Source organism: Zeus faber, assembly GCF_960531495.2.
Source record: "Zeus faber genome assembly, chromosome: 19".
NCBI classification, from domain to species: Eukaryota; Metazoa; Chordata; class Actinopteri; order Zeiformes; family Zeidae; genus Zeus; species Zeus faber.
The window spans coordinates 6,911,862-6,934,499 of record NC_137206.1 but is presented as its reverse complement, the minus strand read 5'-3'; the positions used below and the strand labels follow the sequence as shown (position 1 = coordinate 6,934,499).

At 43.4% G+C, this 22,638-nt stretch overlaps 1 protein-coding gene across 3 annotated transcripts in view; it reads left to right on the top strand.

Annotated features, from left to right (window-relative positions):
* Positions 1–22,638, top strand: part of pde1ca (phosphodiesterase 1C, calmodulin-dependent a) — an 85,078-nt gene that overhangs the window by 2,633 nt on the left and 59,807 nt on the right. For all 3 annotated transcript variants that reach the window (XM_080020248.1, XM_080020246.1, XM_080020247.1), the window contains exon 2: positions 3,200–3,226. In XM_080020248.1, coding sequence (XP_079876374.1) covers positions 3,200–3,226 — 27 coding nt within the window. The remainder of the gene's footprint in view (positions 1–3,199; positions 3,227–22,638) is intronic.

The window sequence follows — 22,638 nt, the reverse complement described above, 5'->3', positions numbered from 1 at the left end:
ATGTTTTGACGCCAAACACATGGCGGCCTTAGTCACGGCCATCTCGCAGCCGACGCAAATACCACCTACGCCGTACGGTGTGGGAGGCGGGGCAGTGTTTCCATGGCAACCCGGAGCGTACGCCCGACACACCTCTCCGACACATGCCCACTGAAAGGTTAGGCTCAGGTCAATGACAACCGTCAATCAACTCCTCCCTCGGCCTCACCACCCCCGACCACCACCTTTGAATGTCATCAAATAACTTCAATAAAATTATTTTTTATTCTTTTCGGGGACACATTGATATCAGGAGGGGAACAAACTGGGCCGAATGACATGAAATGCTTTAAAATGAAAACTGTTGTCGCATTTTGAGTTTGCCCTGTTCTCCGTTCGCTGGTGTTAGTGTGGGGGCGGGGTTCAATGAAAGCACCCTGGGCTTGCACTGGGGAATGGGCTGTTTCCCGGGGGGGGGGGGGGGGGGGGGGTTAAACGGCGATTTTCCGAAGCTTTTTGCAGGGCGCAACACATCCCTGTCCGAGCGCCCGCTACGCCCGCTCCCCCTGCTCAAACGGTAGCGTCGTAACGACGCCACCCTCGCCTTCCTCCGTCAGCGCTGAATAGCGGCGACCCGCTGAGCGAAGCAGCTGTGTTCTGTTGACCTTCAGAGAATAACCCCCCTCCTCCCGCCTCCCCCCCCCCTCCACGCCACCAGCACCATGCTTCCCATTCCATCTGAAAGGGATTAGCACCCCCCCCCACCACCCCACCCCAGCCTACACCACACACACACACACACGCACGCACGCTTACACACACACCACGCACCATCGTTGTTTGCTGGCCGTGCTGGCGTCACTTTTTTGACCGCGTGCCCTGGACTGTGATCATATTTACACTATGAAAGCAATTGTATTTATTTTTTTGTATTCATTTTTCCTCTGTTGTGTGTTTTTTTTTTTTCCTATCTTTTTTGAACACACAGACGGATGATTGGCAACAGCTGCTCAAACAAACAGATGTGCTTAGAGACGCGCACACATAGGCGAGCTATTAGGGTGGGGTGTTGTATGGATTCAACCACACCCTTCACTGATGAACACTCAGCTTTAACATTTAATCCATAAGTTATTAATCACAGACCGACAATTGAGAATTAAACAAAATATTGTGATTATCATATGCGATTTTTCATGGAGTCAATATCCATATATGTATGCATATCTGCTTTTGAATAAATTCATGTATCATGTATGTCAAGCATCATCACATAACTACGGTACTATGGTAATGTGATGATGATATGATATCCAAGCAGTTTCTAAGATGAACACGCGTGACAATTTTGAATTAAAATGTTTATATTATATTACATGATCAATATCTACTCAGTCAACTCATATTGACAAAAACTCATATGGACTAGCCCTTTGAGCTGAGGCTTAGCAGTAGCTCATACGGCTGTGTCCTGGCTCTTACGATACGTTACTCAACTCCCAAACCCGACGGCTTCCCTGTAAAGGCTGATGCCCTCAAGGAGGGAAGAGAACGAGAAGTGGAGAAAGAAAACGAGAAAGAAATAAAACCGGAAACTGCTAAATATGAGGCAGTGCCTTGGTTGAGGATGAAAAACGCCTATTCAAATGATGACTCATTTATTACACCTACTAAGGGTAATAAAGACTTAAATAAGGCTTGCATTGATTTTATTCCTAATATATTCTCCACCCAGAACGCATTTAGAATAAAGGAGCAACAACCAGCATTGCAGTAATAAAAAATAATTATAACACATGCCAATGTAGGAGGTTTTTTTGGCGCAATTGCAAGAAATATGGAGGCGTTGGGTTATCTACCGTTCTACTACGTGTTCATGCAGGAATCTATGCTAAGTTCAGCCATGTTGGCAAGACCGATCGCGTCTCAAATCAGCCAGTCTGTATCGTCTCCAGAATCTCAATTTCCCCCCCAAATCCAGACGAAAAAAGTCACCAAGTCATTTGAAAGACCGGTTCGACGATTGGTATGGGTCGTTTGCGAGCCTTGCATCGCTACAGTTTGGCTGCCCGACGTATTGCCCCAGGCTCACGCTGAATTTAAAACACAAGCTGTACAATTAGTTCTATTCTAGCCTCAAGCTCACCTGTGCAGAAATAATTCCTGCTTTAACAGGTCTTAACATTTTACTTTTTGGGTTTTACGTAGAGACGGGAGATGAATGGCTCTCAGTTTATCGATAGGCCGCAGGGTAATTTTGGAGACATGGAATACACTGTTTGCTGTTTTCCTGGGTGCACACACATGTTTTAGCGTGGCTCACCGCTGAAGCTTATATGCTAAGTGCAATATAATGGACAACCCCAAATCTAGGTAGGGAGATCCAGCCTAAAAGTTTGACTCAATCAATATTTCCAAACAATCCTAATTAAGAAGAGCACCAGAAGGCAAGACGTCTACGATTACCCTGTCGTCGTTGTGTTTGTGACAGAATCCCCAACATGGTTACATTTGCTTTTTTTTTCAACACAGTACATTACAACCACTCACCCAGAAATGTTTACTTTTATCATGAAAAAAAAGGTCAGGTTAAACACAACAAAAGTCATCTGCCCATTAAGTAGCTGAGCTGACTTAATCCAAAACATTTAGCGAGGCTGCCTGTCAACAAGGCTGCATCGTAATCATCTTTACATGTACGGTAGGCTCCCTGACCTACTGGTATTACAACATTGCCGCTTAACGCCTATGTTTTGGGGAGCTATGGATATAAAACCGTTAACGGATTAACAAAAGTATTACTGTTGGGCCTGATGGGTGGGCATTAGTGTGGATGAAGAAAGGAAGAGATGGATGGATGGATGGATGGATGGAAGAATGAGTCATGGATGTTGGACAACGGCGAGAGAACCAACTTGAACCCAAAATGTGTTGTTTTTTTTTAAGTGCCACCACAGTAAAACAAGTTTTGGTTCCTCAAGGAACCTTTAAGAATAAGGTTCTTTCTGGAACCAAAAATGGTTCTTGCAAGTGATACCTCACATTTCAGGCTAAGATTTTTGGAAGAACCCTGGTTCTTTGTAAAAGCCACGCAGCCTTTTACAGAAGCAGTTAAGAAACCTTATTTATCTGCACATTGGAAAAAAATGAAGCCTGCCCCATCCCCTAAATAGGCTGACATCAGGACACTGAGTGCTTGTGTCTCTCTTCTTTCCAACAGGAGGAAATACAAGAAGACTTCCCAAAGGTAAGCCCGGGCAGCCTACCCGACAGCGTCATCAGCCCCCTTGTCTTCAAATGTCACCATGTCTTCAGATCACACTGTGCCCTGTCGATGACCTCAACTCCATGCCAATAAAAAACAATCCAGACATTTACATATAGTTGTTTTTGTATTTTTCACGCATGGTAAAAGGGAACCACTTCCCCATGCAAGCTAACCAATGCCATGATAACATACAGTATAAAAGTTCGTTTTTATGCTTCAGAATCAATAAACAAGCCTATTTATTAAGTGATGATCCTTTGACAGAACGGATTGTTTTGTCGTTTATTCGGCTCCGCCAACAAAAAGACTTCCTTCAGGAGTCAAAAGCTAGCAAAATTGAGCTACTGTTGGATAGCTATTTAGGTCATTAGAAGCCATCCATCTAAAAAAAAGCCTCAGTAAAAAAATAAAAAATAAAAAATTTAAATATATTTAAAATTGCCAAACATACACAAATAGTCAAAAATACGAACAGAAATAGCCAAATATATAAAACATGTACTCGAACTACAAAATGTGATTCTATGCACAGGAAAATACATACATACATACATACATACATGGTGCGTCATCAACTGCCAAAAAAATCTGTTCGTCCTCATCAATTACTTGTCAACAGTTTCTGACTCTTCCCGTCACCATCGCGACTTTCGAGTGCTAAGTAAAACTAATTTAAAACTATCCGAGGTGCAAAATGGGACAGGATGGACTAAGTGGATTCGCCATGTTATCAGTTGAAACTGACTTGGCGAAGAAGCTGTACATAGGGTGCATTGTGGATGACTTTGTGGAGCACGCGGCTCGCCGAGTGCACTTCAAATAGTGGAGAGAATATGATGAACTGATAAGCTGCCGTGCCAATTTTTCTAAACAGTAGGTAGCCTACCTGCCCCTGATGCTCATTTGTCGAAGCGAGTTCCAAACCTATCATTGGTGCTGTGTGTGTGCGCTGTTGTGCACGATTTGTATTGTGCAGGCAGGCATTGTAGTGTTATTTTGAAAGAAACTTTCCTTTACATAAATAAACACATTTGCACCATAAATTGATGTAGAAAAAGGCACAAATTGGTGCATAGAAATTTGCCAGTATGCATGAAATTAAGTGTTTCACACTCAAAATTTCGTAGTCCGACCTTGAGATAGAGCCAAAAGTCTATCGGGTTTAAAATTAGGGCCTCTATGTTGCAAATGCCAGGGCCGTGTTTTGATCCCAGTCCGTCACTGGCCTATGGTGTTATAACACTGAAGTGGTTGTGCTCTGGTTACCCTCGTGACAGTCATTTAGGATATACTCCGATGTATTGGGCCATCAATACATCAAGGCTGTGTCCGTGGAGGCCCCTTGCTACAGCAAGATAATGCAAGTTTGTCACGCTCAATACATGAGTCAGACTTGTATAACAGATACATTAAAAATTTCAAAATGTTTAAAAGCGGCTGCTTTCATGTGTGGGCTCTAACTGGATTATCTGGCCAAACTGGGCGGCAAAGTAACCCGATTAGCAGCAGTTTACACGTTGGAGTCAGCGCGGCAGCAGAAAAAGTATCTCAAAATCCCCTGCTGTTCAAATTTTCACAAAGAAACAAAGAGAAACCCTTCAGCTGATTGAAGGTATGATGTTTAGTCAGTCTTATGCTCCTTTCACACCTGAAATTATCCAGACTTTACCCGGATGAGCTGTATGTGTGAACACAAATGTCTGAATCATTTGACCCGGACTTTATCCAGCCAGCACCCTAGTACAAAGTCCGGGTAATTTCCGATTGAGCGGTATGTGTGAACAGAGCAGGTGATTGTCTGGAGCATTTACAGCTGCTGCGTAGGCTTGGGCAGATTTACGATTGAATCGTTTATCGGCAACCGACTGCATCAATCGTGAGTGACATTGATGACAGACTATTATAATTTATAAAAAAAAATTTATCCGTCAGGAAAAATCAGAGCATTCAAATGGTGTAAGTGCAGTTTACCGTGTTCTAGACTTGAGTGGAGAGAGTGTGAGTGGGGGGTGGAGGCTCTCGCCCTCTCCGCTCTGAGAAACTACTTCAGACTTACTTCCCCTTTCCACAGTCCTGTAGAAAAACTTTAAAATGGGCAGGTGCTCAAAAAAAAACAAGAAAAGGCACATGGACCCCCAGCTCCAGTTTTAGGCATTTTACCCCCAGAACTTGCGTGCCGCTCTATATGCAGCTGTTGTGATATTAATATAGAAATATATCATATAATGTCGTAGAGAAGGGTTTAGATATATTTTGTTTCCTGAGTTTCTTGCTTGTATGGAAAATGAAAAACATAAACCTAACTCAGAGAATTGGAGTGGAGGTTTTTTTTGTTTCTCCCCCAGACAGTGCCTGTGTTTTTATTTTACATCAATTTATTGTCATTGTTTCCTACATGTTTGCGACAACATTTTTAAACACAACTTAGTAAAGGCACTGTCCCATTCAAAAGAAAACCTGTGTGTCTCCACTGTCGCTATGGGACTTAATTGAGTAAAAACTGGATGTTTTTGTGTAAATACATTACTTGCAAATAATAATCCTGCACTTCTGGAACGGGGAGACCGCATTTACAACATTAAATGATGTACTATGCGCATGCGAACCACCCTGCGCCCGTGCATGTTTAATGTTGCAAGTGTAGTCTCCCGATTCCAGAAGTGCGATTTGAATTTTTCACAATCCCCAAAGCCTACTGCTGCATACTCCTTTTTGCTTTTTTTTAATTACTCCTTTCCACTCTCTCGTTTATATTGTAGATACGTCCAAATACATGGAGTATCAACGCAACAAAAGCCCAACTAATAAACCAAACAGAGTATTTCCAGGTGGTGTAAACGCGTCTGTAACGGACAATCTCTCTTTTGCTACATGTGTGAAAGGGTAAATCTGGACACCTGTCTGAATAATCAGGTCCGGACATTTTCCGGACATTGTCCGGATTGCATTTTTGAAAGCAGCTTTATTTTATTATATTTTAAGTGCAGCAGGAACAATTAAGAAAATATCTATTGGTATGCGTACTTGGTGTATATTTACTCATACATATATTTTGTAGTGTGGAAACTTCTATCTATCTATCTATCTATATATCTATATATATACTGTATATATGCAATGTTTGCTTTAAGAATGCTGGTGGAAAAGTACAGGGAAGGCCAGAGGGAGTTTTACTGCGTCTTTGTGGATTTAGAGAAAGCAAATGATAGGCTGCCGAGAGAGGAAGTGTGGAATTGCATGAGGAGGTCAGGGGTGGTAGAGAAGTACGTAAGAGTGATACAGATATTTATGAGAGCAGTCAGAAAGTAGTGTGTGCAGTTGGTGTGACAAAGGCATTCAAAGTTGAGGTGGGATTGCATCAAGGATCAGCTCGAGCCCTTCCTTGTTTGCAATGGTGATGGACAGGTTAACAGATGAAATCAGGCAGGAGTCTCTGTGGACTATGATGTTCGCGGATGACATTTTGATCTGTAGCGAGAGTAGGAAGCAGGTTGAGGAGAGCCTGGTGAAGTGGAGGCATGCGTTAGAGAGAAGAGGAATGAAAGTCAGCAGGAGTAAGACAGAATACATGTGCCTGAATCGGAGGGAGGGCGGTGAAAAGCTGAGAATGTAAGGAGTGGAGGTGGAGAAGGCAGATGAGTTCAAGTACTTGGGGTCGACCATCCGAAGCAGCAAAGAGAGTACAGGCAGGCTGGAGTGGGTGGAGAAGAGTGTCCGGAGTGATCTGTGGCAGAAGGGTTCCAGCAAGAGTGAAGGGGAAGGTTCCCAGGACGGTAGTGAGACCAGCCATGTTGTACGTTTTAGAGGCGGTGGCACTGACAAAAAGTCAGGTGGCTGAACTGGAGGCGGGAGAGTTGAGGATGAGATTTTCATTGGGGGTGACAAGGACGGACAGGATTAAGAATGAGTACATTAGAGGGACAGCTCAGGTTGGACAGTTTGGTGAAAAAGTGAGAGAGGCCAGATTGAGATGGTTTGGACACGTGTGTAGGAGAGGTGAGAGTTACACTGGGAGAAGGAGGCTGAGGATGGAGCTGCCAGGCAAGAGGAAAAGAGGAAGGCCAAAGAGAAGCTTTATGGATGTAGGGGTTCTCCCTGAGAACCTGGCACTGGTGACGCGGATGAGACGTCATCCAGCAGGGTTTCAGCACTAATCAGTGTTGTTTACTCCGTAACTTTCACTTATTTCACCTTATCAATCCACTAAAATTCATTTCTGAACAAATTTGAGGCAAGAAATAATCCATCCAGTAGCTGAATTTTCACTCATATTAGATTTGCAAGACGTCATTTAAAACTTTGTTCTCACTTTCGTAAAGCCCGGGCTCACTCGCTTGGAGATTTTCTGTTCCATTCAAGATTCAAGAGGTTTATTCGTCACATACATATACATACTTTCATATATATATGTAGTGAAATGTAATGCAACGCACCCGGTGATAACACACAATATGTCCTAGGAAAAATGTATTTCTAATAGACCAACTAACTGACTCCTAAAACGTAATACAGTAAGTCGAATACTTATAGAATAAATATATATAGAATAAAATAAAATACAATTAAATAAAATGAAATAAAATGGAATAGATAGAGGGAATATGCTTATGTATATGGAATAGGCAATTATGTATATACAGATATGTGCATTAAAGTGGCATGTGAATAAAGTGAGGTAGTGTTTGGGATAATACAGCACAGTATACAACAGTACGGCGCAGCAATACGGTATCACAGAACAACCCTGAACAGTGACACAGTATGCGGTACAGTATACTACATATAGTACAGTAGGTAGTGGAGCCTATGTGTGTGGCTCAGTGAGGACCCCTGGTGAGGTCAGCATTGACAGTTCTAATGGCTTTCAGGAAAAAACTCTCTCTCGGTCTCTCTGTTCTCGCTGTGTGACTGCGGAGGCGCTTGCCTGACCGCAGCAGCTGGAACAGTCCGTTGTTGGGGTGATGAGGATCCTTCATGATCCTACGGGCTCTGCTACTACACCTCCTGGTGTATAACTCCTGCAAGGGGGGAGGGTAGTTCCAGTGGTACGTTCAGCTGAATGCACCACCCTCTGCAGGGCCCGCCTGTCCTGAGCAGTACAGCTCCCAATTCAATTCACTTCATAAAACTAAATAAATACATTGACAATAAAAATATATTTTTTATTTTATTATTTGTCCAATCACGGGCACATCCATCACTGAAGGTTAGGTCCCTGTCCTGGAATAGGAGCTGAATGAGTTTCTCAAAACTGAGTTCTCAGAGCTATGATCGTCCCTCCAGTAGTGCCTGCAGCGCGGACACAATGAAAGGGACGGTTCTTCCAAAAAGTCCTGAGAACGATAAAAACGTTCCTGCAGTGCAAAAACGCACAATATGGCGAGTTTGGCGATACATTAAGTATTGTGATTAAATTTGTTGCAATATTTCACATTTATTTTAGGTAAATTATAACACCTGTTACACATGGTTATGCACAGTATTTTCATTTATTTTATTCAATTAAATACATCTCCAAAAAAAACACGGATTCATTCATTGTTTCAAACCATTCATTCTTTAAAATCAGAAATGTATATATTGATTTTATTAGATGTACAGAACATAATGTTCCATTCCAAAACATGTATATTTTTCATTAAAAAAAAGCAGGAATATCCTGTGAATCGCAATTGTGGCGCCGCCTCTTGTGGCCGCCTGCACGAGACGCTTGTGCAGGCGGCACACTCGTTAGACCAAGCAACGAGCAACAGGTATGCAGCCACCCTGATCCCAATCACCTAGATCCAGGTCAAGTCTGGCTGCTCCACCAGACCATCCCCACACCACAATATATATACAGTAGAAGCAGTTAAAACCCCCATCCCCACACACAATCAGGATAGGAGCCCTGTCATGACATACTGTATGTCTATTTTCTCCTGGCTAATTCCAACTCTCTACAATAAACTGGTGTTTACAACGCCCGTCTTCTGTGTCTCTATACCGGAGGCCCCTGAAAACTTGGGTGGCGTGTGGTCTGGTTGAGCAGCCACACTTGACCTCGATCTAGGTGATTGGGATCAGGTTGGCTGCATACCTGTTGCTTATTGCTTGGTCTAAAGAGCAACAGGTTAAAATCCCCACACACACTCAGGATAGGAGCCCTGTCATGACTTGCACTGTATATCTGCTCCTGGCTAATTCCAATTGGCCAACTCTCTACAATAAACTGGTGTTTACAAACCCCCCCGTCTTCTGTGCCGGAGGGCCACTTGGATGGCTCGTGGTAGGAGAAACTGAAATAGTCTTTTGAATATGCACTGCTTTAAGAAGCCTTTCCGAAACAGGCCTCACGGAGAGGTCCTTTGGTGGAGAGCAACAACAGTCTTTAATTCTCATGTCCTTTCACCCCCTCATTTTTATTTCACTGACAGTAGTATGCCCTGCTGCTTAGACATTGTTCATTACCTGCTTGCGAATCTTTCCCCCTCGCGCTTTAGAGACAGGCCAGTGACACTTTAATTTGTTCAGCAACTCTTCAATATTGGAACCTGTACATTTATTTCTTTATGTACGCGTTATCTTTTGTGGGTCCTAACTCATTCAATGGACTCTTATCACAGAGGGTCCTATAGCAGGGTAATCACAGCTATAGCTCATTAGATAATGGGCTTGTTCCATTTAGGTATACCAGGGCTCCAGTATAGACAATACCTAGTGAAATAACTATACATTTTATATCCATGTTGTAGCAGTTTTGACTGCCACACGCCACCCAGGTGCCGTTTTCAGGTCCGTCCGGCACATAGACACAGGCCATGGGGTTGAAAACACCAGTTTTATTGTAGAGAGTGGGCAAGGTGGACCAAGCCTGGAGCAGATGGAAAACATGCCGTGGCAAGGGCTCCTCTGTGTGTGTGGGGATGGGGGTTTTACCTGTTGCTCGTTGATTATAAATGGGCAACAGGTGTACAGTCACCCTGATCCTGGGCCCAATTACTTGGACCCAAGACAGGTGTGGCTGCTTAAACCACAGCACCGCGACAGGCATTGAGGGTCCGGATGTTTTTACGCATAAATAGACAGGAATATCCGTGTATGATTCCATCATTTCATATCCCGTTAGGAATCCAAAATCAAATTCAGAAGTTGATTTCTGGGGGACCATGAAATGAGTGAATTTGAGTGTGGGGATCGCTCCGTGGGGAGAACCCCGGAGAACTTCCACGCTCTCTGCCGAACTCTGAGCCACTCCAGCATTGCCGCAATCCGGTCTCCGAACCGGAGGAGCGTCTCCACTCACCACCGTTGAAGGACTGGTGCGTGCATGGATACTTCAGGTTGCTTCTCCTGTAACGTTGGGTCGTTCACGAAATAACTTTTTCCAAGTTTTACAGTTTTATGTATGTTTAATTTGCTGTCTCCTCTACTGTTTTATTGCCAATACACCGGAACCATGACACGCCCCTTTTCCAAGGTATTCGTGCTCTGCTCGTGGTATTCGTCCGAGCAGAGCAGGGTGGATATTTCAATCGGCAGCTCAGGCATGGCACCAAAATGAGCCACCAAAATCTCCGTTGCAATTCGGTACGGTAGATACCAATCGTATAGGAACCAGTGCTACAGTGGTACCGGGTCTGTTTGTGACTGGGTCTGTTCTGTTCTGCTGTGTGTGTGTGAGAGAGCGATGCGTGCAACTCTCAAATTAAATACGATTTAACCCATTTTAAATTGTAAAAAAGTAAGTATGTGGCGGTCAGTGTTGATATTGTATATGATTGATATAGTGTATATCTCTCACTCTCTCTCACTCACACACCAATGCCCGCTCCCTCCTCGTGTTTCACATGATATATGATGATGATTAAAAAAATACATCGGCATATTTGTAAGTCGCGCTGGTGCTCCGAGTTATGACAATTACTGTAGTAGCACTGTCTCCGCCACCGTTGAGCTGTGGTCCATTGGTGCTTTACCAGTACAAGAAAGCTCTCCAGGGATCCGCACTCATAGTAGCGGCTCTGAATATAGTTTATGAATCACCATATTCTCCAGCAAAGGAAACAAATGGTAAAGCCCGTTGACCCTGAGCGTCTGTTTACAAGGCGTGTGTGTGTGTGTGTGTGTGTGTGTGTGTGTGTGTGTGTGTGTGTGTGTGTGTGTGTGTGTGTGTGTGTGTGTGTGTGTGTGTGTGTGTGTGTGTTCGATTGGAAGGGATAACGGAACAGGAAGATGGATGCTTCCTAGCGCCGTCCCTGGCTTTGGTCACGCTCACTCTCTCTCTAGCTCTTTACCTCGCTTTCCCACCGACGACAAATGAGCGGACGCGCTGCCAAAACTGCGCCTTGATGCTGTGCAGGGACCAGATGGGAGGAAGTGGACTGACCGCGCGTCCAGTCGGCTGAAACATAAACAGCTCTCGCAGCTGCACATTTTGGGTCTCCGAGGAGGGGGCGTTTGTTTGGCTCCCAATCTAGGTCGGCCATCAGTCGAAGGGCATCTGGTGTGTGGCAGGGGCGTACAAAGCCTGAGTGACTGACTGACTGACTGACACACATCTGAATTTTAGAATCTCACACTAGCAAACCCTACTGCCACTAAGCCCTGCGGCTTTTGCCTTCAATTTAACTTATCCTGTGCATAGGATTGCATTTTCCCCATATTCTGTGTATTTTGTGTGTTTGGCCATTTTAGTTTCTTTATTTGGCCATTTTCTTTGGTACTTTGGCTATTTTTGGCCAATTGTCCATGCAGACCTTGATCTTGTTATATTTACGCAAGATAAACAGATTTTTTTATTCTGAGAAACGCTGGGGTTTTAGAAGAAGAATCTTAAATTATCACGCAACACACCACACTACAACACATGCACATGCTTTGGATGTTGGCCGGCGAAATGAGGCCTCTGCATTTAACCCATCCTGGCTTGTCCTACCTCCGGGGGTGGGGGCAGCCAGGAGCAGTGGGCAGGACCTTGTTGCTGTGAGGCAGCAGTGCAGTGCACTGCCACCACGGTTTGCTCTGTGATTAAGAAAATAATGTGTGGGCGTAAGAAGTAGTCCTTAAAATGTGGGGTCAAATTCATAACATTATCCATAACAAGTTCCGGGCGCTGTGAAAATGTGGTCATAATTATTTTTATTTTATTATTATTATTATTATTAATAATAATAATAATAATAATAATAATAATAATAATAATAACAATAATAATATTATTAATAATAATATTAATAATAATAATAATAATAGCTATGATGATGATGATGATGATGATGATAATAATAATATTTTAGTTTGAGCTTGTTTTTTTTCTGGTGTGAATTATTTGATGTAAATTGTTATGGTTAATTGATTTATCAATTTATCTCCATCTATTTTTAAATATTTAATAAAAATTTAAAAATATCTTGTTTAATATATAGACACACAAAATTGCGGAAAATAGATCCGCCCTGATAAGAACTTGATCATCCAAGGAGGAGTGTAGAACGAGAAGTAGGATTTAAAAAAAAAGAAAAAAGCTTTTGTTATCATGGCCATCTCAGTTGGAATTATCATGAAAAAAATCGGCAACAAACAACAAAAACAGTAACAAATAGCTGTTCTGTCAGTTTGTGTCGGTATACATCCACCTGTCGATTTGTCGGCCCCATCAGCTCGTCTCTCTCTCTGTCTCTGTCTGTCTCTCTGTCTCTCTCTCTCTGTGATTTGAACTCCCCCCCTCCCCCTCCCATCTCAGGGATGGGCAGGCAAGGTGGGTGGGGGGGGACACCAAAGGTCATTTGAATTGAAGTAGTTAATTAGGACTCATGCAAAGCCAGCGCTTAATTAATATACTGGAAAGAGCGAGCGAGAGTTGATTGGGTTTACAAGTGCAAATTAGGTGGAGATTTTTTTTCATATTTTTTCTTTGCACTGATTTGCACACGTTTTGTCGTTGATTGTGAAGGTTTGTTTTAATTGAACAGGTGATGGAAATTACACAAAAAACACCAAATTTGACTTGGTCCCTTTTTTATTTTTAAAAACAAATTTTATTAAAATGCCATTATTTATTTACTTATTTATTATTTATTTATTTGTAGTTTTAGTTATTAATTTATTGTTGAATTTGTTTATTTATTGTTTAATTTATGTGTTGATTGTTTTATTTATTTATGTATTTGTTTATTTATTGTTTTATTTCTTTATTTTTCATTTATTCATTTTTTATTCATTTTTTTATTGATTTGTTAAGAATAGATTTTTTTTTTTCTGATGTATTTATTTATTCATTATTTTTCCAGCAATTTCCTCAACTTGGTCATTATAAACAAAATGCATCCTGCCGCGTCCTCTCCCGTACCGCACCACAGCGGCGGCACCACGGCATCCATACAGATTAGAGGCCATTTGAATGGGAAGGGCATGACTCACTCCCCCGGCGCGAGCTGCGCCGCACTCGATTAAGGAGAGGGACAAAAGGAGAGAGCGGAGAGAGTGACGCTGGGCTTGGACACAGTATAGAGTAGAGAGGACTTTTGACTTTTTTTGGACTTGTGACTTTTGTGGGATAAAAAATATGCTTCTCCAATGTTCTGCTGAGACGTTTTCTCACCCACATTTTGTCATGCCATGTTTTTATTCGAGCGACATAGATAATATCTCCAGATTGGACCGGACCGTGTTGATGACATACATGTCGGAACTCTGATTCTTCATTTCCAACTTCGACTCCATGAAAACGGACTATTAGGTATATATTAGTTCACCCATTTCATTTTCACGGTTGGAGCCTTGGACCGAGGCGGTTCTAAATGTGTTCACACAGTATAAGCAACATATTGATGAATGCCCAAAATGTTGGCTAAATGGTTAGGATTATTGTGTTTCTCTTCAGACAATTTGCATAAAGAAATAACAAAATAATAATAAATAATAAATCGAAATTAAATTTAAATAAACATAATAATAATAATAATAATAATAATAATAATAATAATAATAATGAAACAAATTTATAATAAAGATAAAATAAAAATAGCCAACCATAACCAAATAGGCCAAAAATATAAAACATAAATAGCCAAATATATACAGTAAAATATATAAAAAATGCGGTTCTATGCACAGGACATTTAACCACATGTAAAATGCATGTGTTTTTGGGAGCACAGATGCTTTGCGGTAGGTGAATCACATTGAAAAGCACAACACGAAACCCCTCGGGTTTGGGTTTGATAGCGACCTTCAGCCGACCTTCGGGAACCAGGCGTTAGAGCTTGTGGCGTCTGACGTCATTAGGTCCTGACGTCGGGTAAACATATTTCTGCTGCGTAAGGGTGTAGACCAGCTTGCAGCATCACTCTACTGACTCCAACCTGACCCGCCAGATCACGGGTGTCCTTATTCCACTGCGTGCCTGCGTGTTGTAATAAAAGTCGTCAGAGAATAAGTGCGGCTGAGAAAAAGCTCCAGTCGGCTCCATTGAGCGGCCGCTCTGAGTTGTTACTACGCCGCCGCCGCCCCCTCTCTCCCTCTCCCCCTCTCCCCCTCCATCCTCTCGGCCCATCGATCGACTCTCGCGCCGAGGGACATTCGGCTTTTCTTCGCCCCAGACTCCCATCTCTGTGATTGCTTTATCACTCGGCTATCGATTAGCAACCGGCGTCGATTGTCCCGCGCTCTCACCGGTTGTCTCTTATTTGGAGGAGTTCTTTTTAAGGTTTATTTTGTGCCGTTTGGCTGTTTTTTTTCTTCTTCTTCTTTTTTGGGGGGCGGGCTTCTTAAACTTCAAACAATTCGGTCCCTTGCACTTCGCCGCCGGGAGCCGAACTATTGATTGGCACACAGGACGGGCCTCGAGAGACTTCTATCTCTCCCTCTCTCTCTCTCTATTTCACTACACCTGTTAATTCACAGTAATTGTGGGCTTACTGCGTTAGGGAATAATTTGGCTATTTTTATTTTATTTATTTATTTATTTTATTGTTGTATATTTTATAATTATGAATATAAAAATAATTATAATTATTTTTATTATAATTATTCTTATTTGACATATATTTAGTCTGTCAAGCTCCTTTGTAATGGTAATTGTCTGCAGAGAAACTCACCAAATGTTGTACTTGTACTTGTACTTGGTAAATTCGTTCTCATCATACTGATACTGAGAAATGTATGGAACAGCGTCATTGTAGTTACTACTTTCTCTTACGACTATCGCGCAAAATTTAAAAAAGTCTTTGTTTGTACAGTTTCCCGCAACAATACCATGATGGAGCTTGTAGCGGTCCAGGCCGCGTGGACTCTGGTGGTTGTGTTTGCTTTTTGTCACGTTTATAAAGTGAATAAGGTCAAAACGGCTTGTGAAACGGAAAACGGTTATTTTTTTGTTGTTGTTGTTGTGAAAAGCAGCTTGTGTCCTGAAAGAAAAATGGTGGTCAGTGAGTCACCGGTTTGATTCCCGTTTCCTACTGGTAGCATGTCTCTTAAGTGTCCTTGAGCGATGGTGCAATTGGTGCCTTCCCCGGCTGAGAGGACAAATCTCCCCGCGGGAATCAATCCTTTCTTCTCAAAGTGGCTGAAATACCAAAAACACAGCGACCGAAGGAGTCTATTGTTAGGATGGTAGCGTCACTTCTAGCGTTGCCGCGGTAATCGGTGTTACCGTTGTGGCACAGTGTTTGGTCATACACAGATTACATTACTTGCCCATAGACCCCACCGTCGTTTTGCTTTCTTTTAACTTGACCCACCGGATCACGGGTGTCATTCCTCCACTGTGTGTGTGTGTGTGTGTGTGTGTGTGTGTGTGTGTGTGTGTGTGTGTGTGTGTGTGTGTGTGTGTGTGTGTGTGTGTGTGTGTGTGTGTGTGTGTGTGTGTTGTAATAAAAGTCAGCGGTGAAAAAGCTTCCGTCGGCTCCATTGAGCGGCCGCTCTGACTCGTAACTATGCCGCCGCCGCCCTCTCTCTCCCCTCGTCACTACTTGGAGCGAGCTGCTCGCCAACGCTGCGTCGCAAGCGGTAACAACGACGACAAAGAGCGAACGAGGAAACAAAATGCAAAAAAAACAAAACTATTTCGGAATAGGGTGTCGACTCGAGACGTCAGACATCCGCCGAAGAATCACAATATGGCCGCCGTGTATAGAACACCACCGTTGATTTGTTGCAGTGCTGTTTGGAGGGGGAGGGGGAGGGGGAGAGGGAGAGGGAGAGGGAGAGAGAGAGAGAGAGAGAGAGAGAGAGAGAGAGAGAGAGAGAGAGAGAGAGATTCAGTCCGGAGAGGAGGTGTCGGAGGGCGGCTCCACGTAGCGCTCCCTCTAAAAGTCTCGAGAGTTGAAATGCTTTCACGCGAGGCCAGTCCGAATGACATTCTGCTTTATGGCATGAAGCAACTTAATGTTGCCGTGCCGCCGGCTAGAATACTGGCAACCTCAAGGCATCCATTCTTAGAGCCTTAAAGTCTCTGTTCGATTTGGAAAGTCTCATCTATATATATTTGTCTGTCTGTCTATCTCTCCATCCATCTAGCCATCTATCTTGATAAAGCTCTGGATATATGGATGGATCGGTCAATGCACCCATATATCCAGAGCTACTGTACATCCAGATGTGCTGTATATCTCCCTCTCGCTACAAGTGATGAAAGGGTTGCTTCTTCTTGGAGATCCTGCTCTTTACCAGGGCCTCGTCCCCAGAAGAGTCGCTCCAGCCCTGAGTTGTGAATGGAATTCTCACAAGAATCTTTCAGTTCCGTCTCAATGATTCATCTAGAAAGAATGCAGAGTGTCCGTCAGTCACGGCCAGTATGAATTACGCCACATACCTTCACCCTTTTTCGCACATTAATTTAACCCTGACTAATTATTTGTGTCCAGGTGACTCACGGATGTCGTTGGAGAATCAGTTCAGCTCTTGACAATATACTGTATATTGCACCAAGGACCAAGAGAAGTGCAGTTTCACTCCACTATACACTGCACTGTACACGGTATATCGCTTTCTATGTTAAGATAAGATAAGATAAGATAATTATCTTATCTTAATTTCCTTTATTAGTCCCACAACGGGGAAATTTACATCGTTCCAGCAGCAAAAGGGGGACAGCAGAAAATAAAGAGCATATCAAGTACACACTATGAACAATATAAAATATATAGAAACATAAAAATGAAAAAATCACCATAAATAGGAACCAGATAGTGCTAAGTGTGTTGCACATATCTTGACACATTGCACATCAGGGATTGCACTTTCTTTTTAAATATAAAAAAAATTGCACTTGGATTTTTGTACAGCTGTGCGTGCGTGCGTGCGTGGGTGCGTGGTTGGTTTTACTGGCTGCACTGTCGGTCATTCAGTCTGACAGCCGCAGGAAGGAAGGACCTGCGATAGCGCTCCTTCCCACACTTTGGGTCCAGGGGCCCCCCCCCCCCGGGACAGAGCTGGCCTTCTTCATCAGTTTGTCAAGTCTCTCCCTGTCGGCTGTGGTGAGGCTGTTGCCGCAGCAGACCACTCCATAAAAGATGGCTGATGCCACCACGGTGTGGAAGAAGGTCCTCAGGAGAGCCCCCTGCACTCCAAAGGACCCAAGTCTTCTGAGCAGATAGTCTGCTCTGACCCTTCTTATAAAGTGTTGTATAGTATCTGATGAACACCCTAAATGTTTGGCATGACCCTTGACTGGAGACACTGTTTCCTGTGGTTAATATGCGGCAGTTTGGCTGGGAGGAATGCTGCAGTGTCGGCCACGCTCCTACTTGATGGTCTAATTAATGTGGAAGGGACCCATAAAGACGTAAGATGTCTGTACCCGACACTTTTTTATTTCAAAGTCTTAATTGCTTGAACTCCCACAGGCATGCAGCACGTCAAAACACACCAGTACCAGAATACACACATACACACGCACATGCACACACACACACACACGCACACACACACACACACGCACGCACATGCACACACACACACAGTCTGTTGCCTCGTGGGTTTGACCTTTCCGTTCCCTCCAACAGTGGAATTTAAAGTCTTGTCTTACTTCTTGCAAAAAGTCAGACACAACAACCCATTCACAGCAATATGAATACAAATTCAAATAATAAATATTAATGCTCAATTTATAAAAAAAAAAAGAATGCATTATAAACATCGCAAACGTCTTTCAAACGATGCGTAAAAATGATTAAACTCCTTCAGTCGTGTCGATGCATCGCCACCCTTCCCCTCCATGTTTGTGAAAGCTGCTTGTTATTCAGTACCAGGGTTTCAGACCATGTCTGCTACCGTAGTACTTGTAATATAGATATTTGTAACAACGTAATTCGTGGTGCGACCCGGTACACTCAGCACATCCAAAAGTTCTTTGGCGCTTGGTGAGGCCACTTCTAATAAGAAATAAAACTAAAAGCTTTGACACACAAAACAAAACAAAAGGTAATCAAGGGGTGGTATAGCTGAGGAAAAAAATAAAATAAAAACTTTATTTTAGACATTCTACGGCAAATTTATATACTTTTTCCGAGAAGCTTTCCGGGAGTCAATTGGATTTAGTCGTGCGTGCGTTTGTGCGTGCGTTCGTGCGTGCGTTCGTGCGTGCTGGGATGTCGCCACGCAGGACCATATTTTGTCACTGCCGTTGCCTGATTGGAGCTTGTTAATTGATCTCTTCAAAAGCAGAATGGCGGCGTCTGCAATATTCAAGATTCAAGAGGTTTATTTTACACCTGGTACCTGGTAATTACTGTGTGTGTGTGTGTGTGTGTGTGTGTGTGTGTGTGTGTGTGTGTGTGTGTGTGTGTGTGTGTGTGTGTGTGTGTGTGTGTGTGTGTGTGTGTGTGTGTGTGTGTGCCTGCCTTGAAAAGTGGGAAGAAGTGGGGGGAGAGAGAGCGAAAGAGAGAGAGGGAGAGCCAAGAGGAGTATGGGTAACTGCGGCAGCTAATCACATACAGTCAGGAGTGCTCACGCTTTATTTGCGCTGAGATCACAAGTTGACACGGTGTGATTGCTGAGATTAAACCCGTAAGGGGGGCGGGGCGGGGTTGGGAGCGGTGACATTGGACATTTTTTTATTTTTTATTTTTTTTTCCTCCCGGTTGTTTGTTTGTTTATGGCCGTCTCCCGGCGCTCAGCCGATGCCAAGGAAAGCCCGGGAGACGTAGGTCATCTCTGGTGAGAGCCGCCTGCTGCCTCTCCCCGTCTGCTGACCGGGGTCTGTTAATCCTGGGGCAGATTAGGGCCCACATCGTGGGCTTTGATGATCCATTAGAGGGAGAGAAAGAGTGTGACGGTGAGAGAGAGAGAGAGAGAGAGAGAGAGAGAGAGAGAGATGCGTGGCATGAATGAATAAGTGACGTTTCTTCCCCGTGTCCAAAATTGCGCACCGCATATACTCCACATCCGTACTGTCGCACAGCGCCCTTGAGTTTGAGTCAAAAGAACAATGGGGTCTTGGACACCCTTTTTTTTTAATGGTTTATTCTTATTGTTTCTTATTGTTTTTTAGGTTATGTTTATTTCTATTGTTTATTGATGTCAGTTTTTAGTGTTAATCGCTTATTATCAGGTTGATTTGATTCTTAATTTTTTTTGGTTTATTGTTAGTGGTTTATTGTTATTGTTGTATTATGTAGGTTTATTATATTGTATTACTTATTGTATTGTGTTGTTGTATTATATACATGTAGGTTTATTTTATTGTCTTGTATTTTTGTATTATATAGGTTTATTGTTATTTTTAGTGGTTTATTGTTATTGTTGTATTATATAGGTTTATTGTATTGTATGATTTATTGTATTATTATACTATATAGCTTTATTGTTATTGTTGGTTGTTTATTGTATAGTGTCGAATCATGCATGTTAATAAGCATAGCTTGCGGAGCTAGATCTGTCAAAAAAAGTATTAATATATTTTTCATAATTTCAGATAACAAATCAATTAAATCAATTACAATAAATAATAAAAAGCTAGCTATTTGTTTTGCAAGGCTGTGCCATGTCATCGCTGGTAGCCAGAAGGAAAACTGTGTTCACCGGCACCAGCTCATGTTTCATACTGAAAGTGAGAACCACTGGTTTATTGGTGCAAGGTTTGACTCTTTTTTTGAGATTCAGTTCTAAGCGAGTTGCACACGACGGGGTTTGTCGCGGTCCAGGCCTGCTGGACCCTCGTGTTTGTGTGTTGCTTTTTGTTGATTTTCAAACGTGAATAATGTCAAAACGGCATGTGAACAGGAAAACAGCGAGCTTTAGGCCACGCCACTTGGTGAGAGATGAAGAAAAAAAGGGAGTACCAGCAAGGTAGCGGCACGTTGTCTGGTGTTCAGTGAGTCACCGGTTTGATTCCCGTTTCCTACTGGTAGCATCTCTCTTAAGTGTCCTTGGGCAAAACACTGAATCCCTGAATGATCCCAGTGAGTAAAATTGGAGCCTTCCACGGCTGAGAGGACAGATCTCCCCACGGGAATCCATCTTATTCCTCTTAAAGTGGCTGAAATGGAGTAGCATCGCGTTCCAAGCGGTAAAATCGCTGACAAAGAAAAAATGAGAAAACATTTGGGAATATAGAGTCGTTCGGTTTTCCGACTCTATTGGCTTGATTTAGGTGGAGTAACGCCCGGCTGGCAGGGGTGGGGTGACTCACTGCTTATCTTGCAGTGCAAGCTCCACCTGACAAGTTGGATCCAGTACCTCAGGAGTGTGTGTGTGTGTGTGTGTGTGTGTGTGTGTGTGTGTGTGTGTGTGTGTGTGTGTGTGTGTGTGTGTGTGTGTGTGTGTGTGTGTGTGTGTGTGTGTGTGTGTGTGCGCGCGTGTGGAGGTCAGGTTTACATGAAAGACACTAACAACCAACGATCGTTCTTTTCTCACGCCGACAGGTAAGCCAGTGGTGTCTGCGTCCTCCACGAAGAGAAGCAGCGAGCCAAAAAATAAAAATAAAACGCCTCATTCCGCAAATTTTGGCCATTTTCCCGTCTAAATGTCTCCTGTGAGCACGGGTGTTTTTACGACGGCCCAAAACCCTGGTATTGGGTCGGCAAAAAAGTGAGTCCTTTCCTCCCCCCCCACCCTCCAAGGCTCGTTGCACCGCTCTGGCAGCTCCAGATCGGCTCCCAGAAAGGAGCCCCTGTTGGCCTCGGGAACCTTCTACCCGAGAGTATGTCTGCGGCCCCCAAAAATACTAACCCCTCCAGGAAAAAAACATATTACTCTGCAGCCCGTTCGTGCCCCCCCCCGCAAAAACAAACAAAACCCTGGAGGTTGTGTTTGTAAAAAGAACAAATGGAAAAAGAAAATACACTTTTTTAAATTTATTTTTATAAAAAGCCTTCTCCAAGTGTGACGACCCGCCTGTCGGTTTTCTTTCTACTCTGTGCCAGATGGGCTCATGGCACAGAGTAATGGCCGCCCCCAAACCGCCGCCAAAGGAAACCCCGTCTTCACCCCTGGCTCCTTCTCTCATCCACACGTGCATCACCATCCCTTCAGTCCAGCGCTTCACGTTAGTAAATGATGAGTCAGCAGAAATCGATGTGGAAGGAGGGTTGAATGATAACACCTTCATTTGTGTTCCTCAACTGCTGTGGCGGACCGGCGAGCCGTGAATAATGTGCTAATTCCGCTTAAAAGAAATAAATAATAGAAACTGCCTTCGGTGTTGCAATCTCAAAATTGCCGGGCTGCATTAATTCATCAAACGTATACGTTCCAGCAGGACGACGGCTGCGTGTGTTCATCAGAACAAGTTTCGCTCTGAGAGCGATGACTGCTTGTGGCGGTGACAGGCTCGACTTGCTTCTGAGATTTGGTTCTCGACGGTAAAGAAAAGTCGCTTTTTCGAGTCTTGGTTGGTTTGGTTCAGTTGGTGTCATGCACGCCGGGTCAGAAGAGTCGGTTTGGCTCTGAGCTGTGAATGGAATCCTCCCGAGAATCATTCCATTCTGTCAAAAACGACTTATTTTGGGGGAGTGCAACAAGTAAATCACTCACATTCAACATGAAATGTGCTAAAAACCCTTTTAAATTCATTCCTGGGTCATTGTTTTCAGTTTGTGAAGTCGAGATTCACTTGCTCGCCTAGTCGTGCCGGAGCAGCGAGCAAGTCACTTCAAGTATTTGCTCACACTTGCGTCACTTTTTGTAGACCATAATAATAAGCACGGTTCTACGTGGCTCAGCAGCTTTTAGTGGTTAACAGGATAGCGGTACGCCGCGGGATTATTTCATTGTAAAAAGTGCGTCAGGGCAGAATAAAGGATGGGGCTAACATACTGTACAGCCTGTTCTTCTTTATTTGCACTTTTTGACACCTACCTGGGTCTTTCTGCGTTGACTTGGCTCTTTCTCAGCTCAGACATCGCACTCCCGCTCGGCAAACATCACGTTCATGGAGCTGACCCTGGGGCTTCAGCGACCATAAACCA